The 13,494-nt window shown below is 51.4% G+C and overlaps 1 protein-coding gene across 22 annotated transcripts in view; it reads left to right on the top strand.

Moving 5' to 3' along the window:
- Positions 1–13,494, top strand: part of CEP63 (centrosomal protein 63) — a 49,199-nt gene extending 35,705 nt beyond the window's left edge. For all 22 annotated transcript variants that reach the window (XM_030574982.1, XM_030574974.1, XM_030574973.1 and 19 more), the window contains 3 exons: positions 7,764–7,969; positions 8,887–9,205; positions 12,951–13,494. In XM_030574982.1, coding sequence (XP_030430842.1) covers positions 7,764–7,969; positions 8,887–9,205; positions 12,951–13,109 — 684 coding nt within the window. In that variant the 3' untranslated portion in view covers positions 13,110–13,494. The remainder of the gene's footprint in view (positions 1–7,763; positions 7,970–8,886; positions 9,206–12,950) is intronic.

Below are 13,494 nucleotides of genomic sequence, written 5' to 3'. Positions count from 1 at the left end.
TACTCCCCACCTGTGCAATGCATGGGAAAGTAAAATCGGTGACACTAAAATGAAGTAGCAGCAACATTCCGAAGGAAGATATTTCGGTGGCATTTTATTTTAGTGGGTGTAGGATGGAATTAACGATGTCTGCTTTGTAGGCAGCATTTTACGTAACCAAAAGCAATATGTCGTGGGGGAGAGAGAGCTGGATTCAGGCAACAGAAAACCTATTAGAACTGGTTGGGAATATTTTATCCAAACTTTTTTCTGGGGAAAATAGGGGAAAATACAAATGTTCAGTTTTTGCTCATGTTTTTCAACCAGCTCGTTTTCAACAGCTGTGTACTAATCTGTCGGGAGATTCCCAGGAACTAAGGACCATCCCAAACCTCCCCATCTTCCTGTTGAAGTGCTAGGCACACATGTCCAACCTGCTTTCTTTAATGTAAACAGCGAATCACACAGACCTCTTAAAAAACAAACCAACTCCTCCTGACAACCCCACCAAAACACAGTTGCATGCTGCATACACAATTCTCCTCTCTGGGTAGAGGTTGAGAAAGAGAACAAAGCACCATGTGGCAGATGTTAGTCTCATTGCTTAATGCACAACTAGATAGTGCTGAGATACTGTGGCCATAAGGGCATGGTAAGAACGTGAACAAAATGGAATAGACTGTGATAGCAGCCAGTTTGAATTGCCAAGACTATCAGCAAGTTGAAGACTAACTAGTGGGCTCTGAACTTTTTCCAAAGTACAGCTTTGGGATTGTCTGTGAGAAAGAGGAGGAAAATTTATAGAGGAAAAACAGTTGGGAAATAGAAATTCTTCTTCGAGTGATTGCTCACATCCATTCCAGTTAGGTGTGCGCGCCGCGCGTGCACGTTCGTCGGAAACTTTTTACCCTAGCAACTCCAGTGGGCCGGCAGGTCGCCCCCTGGAGTGGCGCCGCCATGGCGCCCAATATATATCCCTGCCGGCCCGCCCGCTCCTCAGTTCCTTCTTACCGCCGTGTCGGTCGTTGGAACTGTGGAGCGCGGCATAGCTGTCCTCCACGTCCCTAGCTCTCCTAGTTTCTATCGCTTGTTTATCGCTTATTTCTAGTTCTATATAGTTGTTAATTAGTATTGTTAAGTAGATAGTTTAGTAAATAGCTGTTAAGTAGTTTCTTGCCGGGGGCTTAGCCCTTCCCGGCACCGGGCGCCAGGCTCATGCCTGTTTCGCCAGGCTTCAAGCAGTGTGCGGCCTGCAAGAAGCCCATGCCTACCAGCGATCCCCACGAAGCGTGCCTGAAGTGCCTCGGGGAATCGCACAGATCTGACAAGTGCCGCATCTGTAAGGCTTTTAAGCCGAGGACAAAAAAGGAGAGGGATCAGAGGCTCCGAACTCTCCTAATGGAGGCGGCACTTGACCCGTCGACTTCGCAGACCGTGGTTTCGGCACCGGCACCGGATCGCTCCGGCACCGAGAAGACTCCTCGGCACCGACCTTCTCCGGCACCGGAATCAGTGCCTAGGCCGTCGAAGTCTAATACTCCGGCCAGGCAGACCCGGCTTGAACGCCCGGCCTCGACATCGGCCGCGGCGCCGCCGGCACCGTCAGCACCGTTGACTCCGGGCCCGGCGGGTCTGTTGAGTCCGGTGCCGCCGAGCTCCCCCATGAGATCTGGGGTTGAGATAATGGTCCCATCCACACCGGAGACCTTCGCCTCGGCTCGGGACCTTATTGCCCTGACGGAGCCTACTCGGCTGCCACCCCCGGTTCCTCCGGTGCGGGTCACGTCCAGAGGCAAGCCCATGATGTCGGCACCGCCCACGGACAGTCGTTCGCCATCCAGGCCCCGACGTCTTGGGCGCTCCAGATCCCGACGCCGCTCGCAGTCCCGGCACCGCTCCCCTCAGCGGTACCGGTCGCACTCGCGGCACCGGTCGGCATCGAGACGGTCGCGGTCAGGCTCCAGTCGACACCGGCACCGCGACTCCAGGAGCAGGTCCCGACGCTACTCGCCGCACCGGTCGACCTCCCGGCACCGAGCTGGTGGCAGGTCCCGGTCCCGATCTCGCTCGACCTCCCGGCACCGAGCTGGTGGCAGGTCCCGGTCCCGGTCGATCTCCCGGCACCGAGCTGGTAGTAGGTCCCGGCACCGAAGCGGCGCCCGGCACCGTGACAGATCCCGGTCCCGAAGCAGCGCCCGGCACCGTGACAGATCCCGGTCCCGAAGCAGCGCCCGGCACCGTGACAGATTCCGGTCCCGGTCCCGGCACCGTTATGACTCCCGGCACCGGTCCCCGGCACCGAGACGATCCTCCGTGCCGGCCCGCGCAGACCCGTACCATCCAGGGTCGGCCCCGCCGTGGCCCTCCAGGCAGCCGTCCGTGTCCTCCCAAACGGACAGCGGCTATGCGCTGGGCACCGACCGGCAGGCGGCGCTGTTTGCTGATCCGCCGCTGCAGGACCAAGGCCCCCCACAGTGGGGATTCTGGACACCCTGGGCGTACCATCAGGCCCAGGGCCCCCAGCAGCTCCCTGCTAGGCCGGCGACTGCGGAGCGTAGGGCCCCTGAAGCCTCTTTGTCTCGCCCCCCTCCCTCCCCGGAAGGGGACGAAGGGTCCAAACAGCAGGACTCCGCTGCGGCTCCGGAGACAGAGGCGAGGGCTGAGGAAGACCCTCAGTTGGACACTATTGTGCCTGGGGTCTCATCATCCTCCTCCCCGGATGAGGCGGTGGCGGGTACCTCCTCCAACAGTCCCCCCCCGCTGGATCTCAGGGCGCACCAGGACCTCCTCAGGCGATTGGCTCAAAACCTGAGTCTGCAGGCAGAGGAGGTCTCGGAGATAGAGGACCCAATTGTTACCATCCTCTCTTCCGATGCTCCCACCAGGGTCGCCCTGCCGTTTATACGGACCATTCAGGCCAATGCCAATACTATCTGGCAGTCCCCGGCCTCCATCCCTCCGACAGCGAAAGGAGTCGAGAGGAAGTACATGGCCCCTTCTAAGGGGTACGAATATTTACATGTTCACCCGACTCCCGGTTCACTGGTAGTGCAATCGGTGAACGATAGGGAGCGTCACGGCCAGGAGGCTCCGGCCCCCAAATCCAGAGAAGCCAGGCGGATGGACCTCCTTGGCCGTAAGGTGTATTCGGCTGGGGCGCTGCAGCTCAGGGTCTCTAACCAACAGGCCCTGCTGAGCAGATACGCCTTTAACTCCTGGGTGGCAGTGGACAAATTTAAGGAGCTGCTGCCACAGGATGCTCGCCAAGAGTTCACGGCCATCTTGGACGAAGGCAAGAAGGTCGCGCGCACGGCCTTGCAAGCCTCCTTGGACGCTGCGGACTCGGCTGCCCGTACCCTCGCGTCAGGAGTTACGATGCGTCGCATCTCCTGGCTGCAGGTTTCCGGCCTTCCGCCAGAGCTCCAGCACACGATACAGGACCTTCCTTTCGAAGGCCAGGGCCTGTTTTCCGATAAGACAGACCCCAGACTTAAGAGTTTAAAGGACAACCGGGTCATTGCGCGGTCCCTCGGGATGCACACCCCCGTGACACAGCGTAGACCCTTTAGGCCGCAGCAACAGCAGCACCGTCGGCCGTTTTCCCAGTTCCGCCAGCGGCAGGACCCTTACAGGCGCCGCGGCAGGAACGGGAGGCGCAGGCAGTCGGGGAACCAAGGGGGGCAGAACCAAGGCTCCTCAAAACCCCCGCCTGGTCCTAAGCCTTCATTTTGAAGGTGCGCTCGAGGGCGCAGTAACAGTTTCCCCTACGGATCCTTCCCCTCCGTTTTCCAACCGCCTTTCGTTTTTCCTCCCGGCGTGGTCCCAAATAACATCGGACCGCTGGGTCTTGAGCGTGGTGCAGACGGGGTACCGCCTGCAGTTTGTTTCGTTCCCTCCTTCCCGCCCTCCTTCCTCGTCCCTCTTCAGGGACCCCTCTCACGAGCAATTCCTTCGGCAGGAGGTGCGGACGCTCCTCAGCAAAGGAGCTATAGAGGCGGTTCCCGAAAACGAGAAAGGCAAGGGGTTTTATTCCCGCTATTTTCTGATCCCCAAGGCCAAGGGGGGCCTCAGGCCTATCCTCGACCTGCGAGAACTCAACAAATACCTCGTGAAGTTGAAGTTCCGCATGGTATCCCTGGGGACCATTATTCCATCCCTGGATCCGGGAGACTGGTACGCCGCCCTCGACATGCAGGACGCGTATTTCCACGTTGCCATTTGGCCACGCCACAGACGCTTCCTCCGCTTCGTTGTGGGGGCTCGTCATTATCAATTTGCGGTCCTCCCGTTTGGCCTGTCCACGGCCCCGAGGGTGTTTACAAAATGCATGGCAGTTGTCGTGGCGCATCTTCGGCGCAACCGTGTCCACGTGTTCCCTTATCTGGACGATTGGTTGATTCGGGGCACGTCGGAACAGCAGGTGTACAGCCATGTCCGCGTGATCACCGGCATGTTTGCGAGTCTGGGCCTCTTGATAAACACAGACAAGTCCACCCTGAGGCCCACTCAGAAGGTGGAATTTATCGGGGCCGTCCTGGACGCCACTGTGGGCAGGGCCTCGCTGCCTCGGCAGCGGTTCCAGACCATGGCGGCGATCGTTCAACGCTTGCGGTCAGCCCCGTTGACGTCAGTGAGGACATGTCTAATGGCGGCGTGCACTTTTGTGACCGACTACGCTCGGCTCCGCATGAGGCCTCTCCAGCTGTGGCTTATCAGTCATTACAGACCAAGGCAACCGCTAGACATGTTAATCACAGTCCCCCAGAAGGTCTTAGATTCCCTCGGCTGGTGGGTGGACCAGTCCGTATTGTGTGCGGGTCTTCCCTTTCACCCGTCTCAGCCCTCGGTATCCCTGACAACGGATGCCTCAGATCTAGGCTGGGGGGCCCACCTAGGGACCCTGCGGACGCAGGGCCTATGGTCCCAGGAGGAGGTGGGGCTACATATCAACATGAGGGAGTTGAGAGCGGTCCGCCTTGCTTGCCAAACGTTTTGTCATCAGCTTCAGGGTCGTTGTGTAGCCGTGTTCACGGACAACACGACGACCATGTATTATATCAACAAGCAGGGCGGCACCAGGTCCTCCTCCCTGTGCCTCGAGGCGATACGACTCTGGGACTTTTGCGTAGCCCACTCCATTCACCTCAGGGCTTCCTTCCTTCCCGGAGTACGGAACACGCTGGCGGATCGATTGAGCAGATCCTTCCTGTCACACGAGTGGTCCCTTCGACCGGACGTCGCTCTCTCCATTTTCCGGAGGTGGGGTTATCCCCGGGTGGACCTCTTTGCGTCCAAGGGGAACAGGAAGTGCCAAGCGTTCTGCTCCTTTCAGGGCAGGGAGCCGGGGTCGATAGCGGATGCCTTCCTCATCCAGTGGGCGACCCACCTGTACTATGCGTTTCCTCCGTTCCCTCTGGTTCACAAGGTCCTCCTGAAGGTGCGCAGAGACAGGGCTCGTGTGATCATGGTGGCCCCGGCATGGCCCAGACAGCACTGGTACACCATGCTGCTAGACTTGGCCGTAGCCGACCCAGTTCCCCTGCCCCTTCATCCGGACCTGATTACCCAGGACCACGGGTCCCTCTGTCACCCAGACCTGCAGTCGCTGCACCTAGCGGCGTGGCTCCTGCGTGGCTAACTGGTTCCGAGCTGCGCTGCTCCACGCCTGTGAGAGAGGTGCTCTTGAGCAGCAGGAAACCATCCACAAGAGCCACATATTCGGCGAAATGGAAACGCTTCTCCTGTTGGTGCGTAGAGAGAAATCTCCGCCCTATGGAAGTTTCGGTATCCGAAATCTTAGATTATGTTTGGTCCCTCAAAGAACATGGTCTGGCCTTATCGTCGTTGCGAGTCCATCTGGCAGCTATCTCCACCTTTCACCCGGGTGCGGACGGTCGCTCCGTTTTTTCTCACCCGACGGTGTCGAGATTCCTTAAGGGGCTGGAACGGTTATTCCCTAACGTCCGTCCCCCTGCTCCAACCTGGGATCTTAACCTGGTGTTGTCCCGGCTCATGGGGCCCCCCTTTGAGCCGTTAGCTACTTGCTCCCTGCTTTACCTCTCTTGGAAGGCTGCCTTTCTAGTAGCTATCACCTCAGCTAGACGGGTGTCGGAACTCCGAGCCCTTGTGGTGGACCCCCCATACACGGTCTTCCACAAAGACAAGGTGCAGCTTAGACCACACCCTGCCTTTCTACCCAAGGTGGTCTCAGCCTTCCACGTCAACCAAGAGATTTTCCTCCCGGTTTTTTTCCCAAAACCTCACTCCTCAGGCAGGGAGCAGCAGCTCCACTCGCTGGATGTCCGTAGAGCTCTCGCGTTCTACATAGAGAGGACCAAACCCTTCCGCAAATCCCCCCAGCTTTTCGTGGCGGTAGCGGACCGTATGAAAGGGCTTCCTATCTCCTCCCAGAGGTTATCCTCGTGGGTTACGTCCTGTATCAGGACCTGTTATGACTTGGCCCATGTCCCTACGGGCCGTGTGACTGCGCATTCTACCAGGGCGCAGGCGTCGTCGCTGGCTTTCCTGGCCCGTGTGCCCATCCAGGAAATCTGTCGGGCAGCGACCTGGTCATCGGTCCACACCTTTGCTTCCCACTACGCCCTGGTCCAGCAGTCGAGAGAGGATGCGGCCTTCGGAACTGCAGTGCTCCATGCCGCGACTTCTCACTCCGACCCCACCGCCTAGGTATGGCTTGGGAGTCACCTAACTGGAATGGATGTGAGCAATCACTCGAAGAAGAAAAGACGGTTACTCACCTTTGTAACTGTTGTTCTTCGAGATGTGTTGCTCACATCCATTCCACACCCGCCCTCCTTCCCCACTGTCGGAGTCGCCGGCAAGAAGGAACTGAGGAGCGGGCGGGCCGGCAGGGATATATATTGGGCGCCATGGCGGCGCCACTCCAGGGGGCGACCTGCCGGCCCACTGGAGTTGCTAGGGTAAAAAGTTTCCGACGAACGTGCACGCGCGGCGCGCACACCTAACTGGAATGGATGTGAGCAACACATCTCGAAGAACAACAGTTACAAAGGTGAGTAACCGTCTTTTTCCTTTCCCCAGTTAGAAAAGGGGGCAGGGAGGGAACTAGATGCCAAAAACTGAATCACTGTAATTGTGTACAAACAACCCATTCCTGCTTTTGAAAGACTTAACAATGTAAGTAATTAATGTGTAAAATCTGGAGAAAAGATTGGAAGTGGCATTTCAGAACTAGATACATTTCTGCTCATGGCCACAGACCTGGCATTGGCTGGAGGAGGGGGGGAGAGGGAGTTTCTTTTGTCTATAAAGGGTTCTTGGAGGCAGAATTCTAGATTTGTCAGTCCCAGGTCATTACTTTACCACTTTGCTGCAGCAGGAAAGAAGTCATTCCCTGTGTAAAGCCCATTCAAATAAATAGAAGGTGCTTAGTACATCTAGCCACACCAGTGCAAACACAGGTGTTTTGGGTATACCTAAGGAGTCGTTTAGCAGTTAAGTGACTCCCAAATTTGGCTTCAAAGTTTACACCCAGCTGAGATGAATGAAGGGAATTCACATCTCTGCTTATTTGATTAGCTCATTCTGTCTGGTTGCAGACTCAGTAAGAGAGCAGCAATTGATTTACCCTCTGGAGGTATCATTGCTAATAAAAAGCCTGGAAAATTCACTCCTTAAAATGAGACTCCTAGAATACGTTCTAGGAAGAACGTGGTCCATCTGTGCTCTGGATCTAGATTATCTCTGTCAAAATCCTGAAAAACAGAAGTTTGGATTGACTTCAACATCTCTCCCTTTGTTAGGCAAAAGATGTCCCTGTAACAGACATCCAAGACAGCTACGCCACAGCACTAAATAAATTAGAGGCTGAGAATCAGCAACTGCAGAAGGATCTGGCAGAGACTAAAGCTAAGTTAGAGTTCTCCACTCAGGTCTGCCGGGACAAGTATGAGAGCATCGTGCAGCAAATGCAAAGCAAAGTGGCTGAGATCAAGGATACAGAAAGCAGGTAAGAGCATGACATGGAAACAGAGGTTTTTTTATTATTATTATTACAAAGGAAAGTAGAAGGCAAACGAATAGGTGCCTGATGACACATTCTGTACAGAATATCTACCCCAAAACTCTTACACAAGGCCATTCTGGAATTTGCCGTTGTGCTTTAAATGGAGCAATAGCTGTTAGTCCCTGTTATCTTCGTTCTGCAGTGCTGGCTGGCCTCTTAGGCTACGTCTACGTAGCATTTTGGATTTGACACTGGGGCTCCCAGCCTGGGTTGACAGAGTTTGGTTAGTGGGACTTGCACTAGCAGTCTAAAAGTAGCTGTTCAGACAGCACTTTGACTGTGCACCTCGGGCTCTGAAGTCTAGGGAGTGGGGGCTGGACTTCAGAGCCCAAGCTGGATCTACAAAGTACAGTCTGCACAGCTACTTTTAGACCACTAGTGTGAGGCCTGCTAACCTAAGTCTGTCAAGTCGGGCTGGACAACTCACTGCTGCAGGCTGTGTAAACATGCCCTTACTGGTGCTCTTCTTCGTTGCTGCTATGCTTAGCTGCTTTTGTGTAGCAAAATGAGCACGTATATGAAGCATGCATGCATTCTCCTCAGTTAACTTGTACTGGTTTTTGTAGAGGAATTAGCTGTGGCACAGGAAGCTGTGGTTGTAATAGGATGTTCCACAGATTGTAATACTTAAAATGACCAGAACAATAGAATAAATGGTGTTGTGAATTCCCTGGAGACTGGATGTACTTCTGGGGACTTGTGAAAACAAGTGATAGGCTTGGCAATTCAAACTGGTTGCTATCAGGAAAGTGAAGAGTAACCTCTCTGAACTTTTCCAAGGAAAGGCCCTTGCATAAGATCTGTAAAACAGAGCTAAACTGTCCTGACCTTAGATTTGTGCTTTCTGTCCTGCTCTCCAGAAGAACCCAGGAGCTGCAGCACAAACACGAGGAAGAAAGAAGGAAACTGCAGGCCAGGCTTGAAAAGACCATTAAGCACTACAAAGGGGTGATCCAGACTCTGAAAGCCCAGCATGTGTCGCCTGGGATGGGCGCTGTGTCTTGTGCAGCAGGTGGACGGAGCCCCCACATCAGCAGGAGCAGCTCTAAGGAATCCCTGTCCTCTGACTCGCTGCTGGGAGCAGAACCTTTGCCCCCTGTGCTGGATGGAAAACAAGATTTCACTGATGATGCATCCAGGGAGTCAGTCTCTAGTCAACAGAGAGAAATTGTGCCCTTGGTAAGTAGTAATATAGGAGCTGTTGGTCACTGTTCAGGGAGAAGGGATATAGTCAGGATTCTCCATTCTCTTATGTGACAAATATAAGCAGGTTTAAGAGACTACCTTTTAAACACCACCATACTGTGTGTGTACGTATAGGTACATTGTAACCGAGAGCCAGGAAAGCAAATAGTACAGAGATGCTGAATACTCTAAGAACTAGAACGATGGTTTGGAATAGGATTATTTCCCAGAACACTTTGGGGCAAGACTTTCTGCTGAAATACAAATTCTAAACTCCAAGTTGGTTCAGCTTGTAGTGAACTTCTCCTTGATGCCAACTGACGTGAGCAACCCGCTTCAGTTATTAAATATTCTGTATCAGTATCTGGTGAAACTTGGCTCAGGCATTTAATATTTTGTAGGAGAGGGAAAACTGCTATGCTGAAAATATAGTGGATAGGGAGGAAGAAATTAAGTTTCTGAGGTAGGAAATTAGTTCACATATTTCCTAGTACTGACTGGAGGACACTTGGAGGTTTTTGGTTCTTCCCACACCATACACTGTATTTTGTCACTATTTTGTGGCTCTTAAAGGGCTGCCACTGATAGATCACTCTCCTACAGCATTAGTAGAGAAAGGGAGCTTGCCAGCAGGCAGCATTTGTCACAAAAAAAAGAGGTGATTGAAGAAGTAGCAAACTGGATGAGACTAGCCGCTGCATATCTATGAAATTAATAGAAGAGGTATCTGAGCCTCTAGCTATTATCTTTGGGAAATCATGGGAGACGGGGGAGATTCCAGAAGACTGGAAGGGGGCAAATATAGTGCCCATCTATAAAAAGGGAAATAAAAACAACCCAGGAAACTACAGACCAGTTAGTTTAACTTCTGTGCCAGGGAAGATAATGGAGCAGGTAATCAAAGAAATCATCTGCAAACACTTGGAAGGTGGTAAGGTGATAGGGAATAGCCAGCATGGATTTGTAAAGAACAAATCGTGTCAAACTAATCTGATAGCGTTCTTTGATAGGATAACGAGCCTTGTGGATAAGGGAGAAGCGGTGGATGTGATATACCTAGACTTTAGTAAGGCATTTGATACGGTCTCACATGATATTCTTATAGATAAACTAGGAAAGTACAATTTAGATGGGGCTACTATAAGGTGGGTGCATAATTGGCTGGATAACCGTACTCAGAGAGTAGTTGTTAATGGCTCCCAATCCTGCTGGAAAGGTATAACAAGTGGGGTTCCGCAGGGGTCTGTTTTGGGACCGGTTCTGTTCAATATCTTCATCAACGATTTAGATGTTGGCATAGAAAGTACGCTTATTAAGTTTGCGGACGATACCAAACTGGGAGGGATTGCAACTGCTTTGGAGGACAGGGTCAAAATTCAAAATGATCTGGACAAATTGGAGAAATGGTCTGAGGTAAACAGGATGAAGTTCAATAAAGATAAATGCAAAGTGCTCCACCTAGGAAGGAACAATCAGTTTCACACATACAGAATGGGAAGAGACTGTCTAGGAAGGAGTATGGCAGAAAGAGATGTAGGGGTCATAGTAGACCACAAGCTTAATATGAGTCAACAGTGTGATACTGTTGCAAAAAAAGCAAACATGATTCTGGGATGCATTAACAGGTGTGTTGTAAACAAGACACGAGAAGTCATTCTTCCGCTTTACTCTGCGCTGGTTAGGCCTCAACTGGAGTATTGTGTCCAGTTCTGGGCACCGCATTTCAAGAAAGATGTGGAGAAATTGGAGAGGGTCCAGAGAAGAGCAACAAGAATGATTAAAGGTCTTGAGAACATGACCTATGAAGGAAGGCTGAAGGAATTGGGTTTGTTTAGTTTGGAAAAGAGAAGACTGAGAGGGGACCTGATAGCAGTTTTCAGGTATCTAAAAGGGTGTCATCAGGAGGAGGGAGGAAACTTGTTCACCTTAGCCTCCAATGATAGAACAAGAAGCAATGGGCTTAAACTGCAGCAAGGGAGATTTAGGTTGGACATTAGGAAAAAATTCCTAACTTTCAGGGTAGTTAAACACTGGAATAAATTGCCTAGGGAGGTTGTGGAATCTCCATTTCTGGAGATATTTAAGAGTAGGTTAGATAAATGTCTGTTAGGGATGGTCTAGACAGTATTTGGTCCTGCCATGTGGGCAGGGGACTGGACTCGATGACCTCTCGAGGTCCCTTCTAGTCCTAGAGTCTGAGTCTATGAAAGGCCAGGATTTTCTGTCTTGGGTGAAATCCAGGAGGCTCTCTGTGGATGTGGAAATCACCAATTGCCTTCTCTTGCCAAGAAATTGAAGGCAGGCTTTCCCTGATGGACAGCATCTCCTTTCTGATCTCATATTTTATCTCCCCTCCCCCCACATTCCCTTCTCTGAAAGTCTCCTCTCATTTTTAATGTAGTTTGAAACTTAGCTTCCAAAGCTTGCCCCATGAAAGGGGGACATGTCTAGGGGAGGCAAGTGAGTGGCAGAACCAGATTCTGTTTTTATTTGAAAGAATACATGACAAGAGCTGACTGAAGAGGAGTGTGATGGGAGCTCAGAGCATTCCTCCCAGCTGCATGGGACTCATGCCTCAGAAACCTGTAATGTTCAAGGAGGCAGTACATAAAAGAAAGCAGGGACTTCATAGTCTGCTCAGAAACTCATTCCCGCAGTGGGGAAGAGACAGGCGGCAGCAGGTGCATGAGTAACATGCACAGGAAAAGGTGGTTAGACTCAGGTAATAAAACCATTGTAATGATTTAAACTTGCATTAGACAATGGTTTTATACAACCTCTTTCATACTTTTGAGTTACCCTAAAGCTGTGTAGAAAGTTCAACACTGAGTATGAAATCCTCGCCCCATTGAAGTCAACAGGAATTTTACCACCAACTTCCCCACGGCCAGGATTCCCCCTAGAAGTGTGGTGGTCGGGTTGGTAACTGTGGAAGTCATTTTCCATGCAATAGTAGCTCCCACTCAGTCCTGGACATGTGAAGTCCTTGTTATGGAGAGCAGTTACATGTGCCACGATAATGTTATGGGATTTTTCTCTGCTGTTGGAGACTGGCTGAAGCTACCTGGAGAGTCAGTATCTTTCCCTGTGTGCCCTACAACTAGCAACTAGGACTGAATTGTTGTATCAGTGAGTTGTCTAAGCATGAGACCCCAGTGCCTGACTTGGCCCAGAGGGGGGAGTGTCAACACAACTCATGTAGTGCTGTACTTTTTGAAAGTATGACTGGAATCCTGTTTTTGCTGACCTTCAGGCTGGCACTCTTTTTACTGTGTTCGACAGGCTGGAAGCACGCCCAATCTATGCATTATTGATTTCATATTACTTCAGGCTTTTTGTGGCATCCTGAGGGCCTTGCTCATTCAAAATCTAGCTCCTTGCTGAGTGGCAAGGGACTTAGGAGCAGATGTCCCAGCTATGGTTCTTCCAGTCAGGCTTCTGCTCCTAAGTCATTTGTTAACTTAGCCACTTGGGACCTCACTTTTAGAATGTCACTGTTTCCAGCTGACCTTTTAAGGTTCCTAATCTGCCACCTCAATAAGTTCCATAATGACATAACTTAAATTCTAGGTTCCCTGAACATGTTGAAACTGTTTGTGGTTCAGTACAGTTTCACTTGAAGTAAATGCACAGTTTTTCCCCCCACAGTCGAATGCCAGAATATTGCATCTGTTGAAGCCTCCTGCTGCAGTTTATTTGTGTGCCTATGAGCCCCGTTAACATCTCTGTTTTCCTTTAGTGCCCCCTGCCTACAGCTCCGATTGGCTCAATAGCAGCAAGGTTTTTGGAGGAGGAAGAAGTGAGATCTCAGCATATCCTGGAACGCTTAGATGCTCACATTGAGGAACTGAAAAGGGAGAGCGAAAGGACAGTGAAACAGTTCACACGCCAGAAGTAACAGCTCTTCAAGGTCTGTGGATTTGAAGACTGGTTTAACTAAACCACATCAAACTGAGGAGGAAGGTACTCATGAACCTAATATAACTCAGAGCTTGCAGGAGAGATGTCTCCTTATTCCACAAGCTGAATTAGCAGTGTGGAAAACAAGGAAATCATGCTCATCTCTGGAGCAAAACACTTTGCCTGGCGGGAGTGATTGTGCTGGTGAAAGTACATCTCCATCTGAAACACTGGCCCAGGAGGCTAGAGGTTTGTGTTCTAGGAGAGTATGTGTGTGTTCACTGCCATGGAGATTGTGATGTCTTCCTGGAGTAAATTTCAGTATAAACTATTTATTGAAAATTATTTTTTATCTGTAAAAAGGATAAATAAAAGCAAAAGCA

This window comes from Gopherus evgoodei, chromosome 9, assembly GCF_007399415.2.
Source record: "Gopherus evgoodei ecotype Sinaloan lineage chromosome 9, rGopEvg1_v1.p, whole genome shotgun sequence".
In the NCBI taxonomy this organism is placed as follows: Eukaryota; Metazoa; Chordata; order Testudines; family Testudinidae; genus Gopherus; species Gopherus evgoodei.
This window is presented reverse-complemented; position numbering and strand designations above follow the sequence as displayed.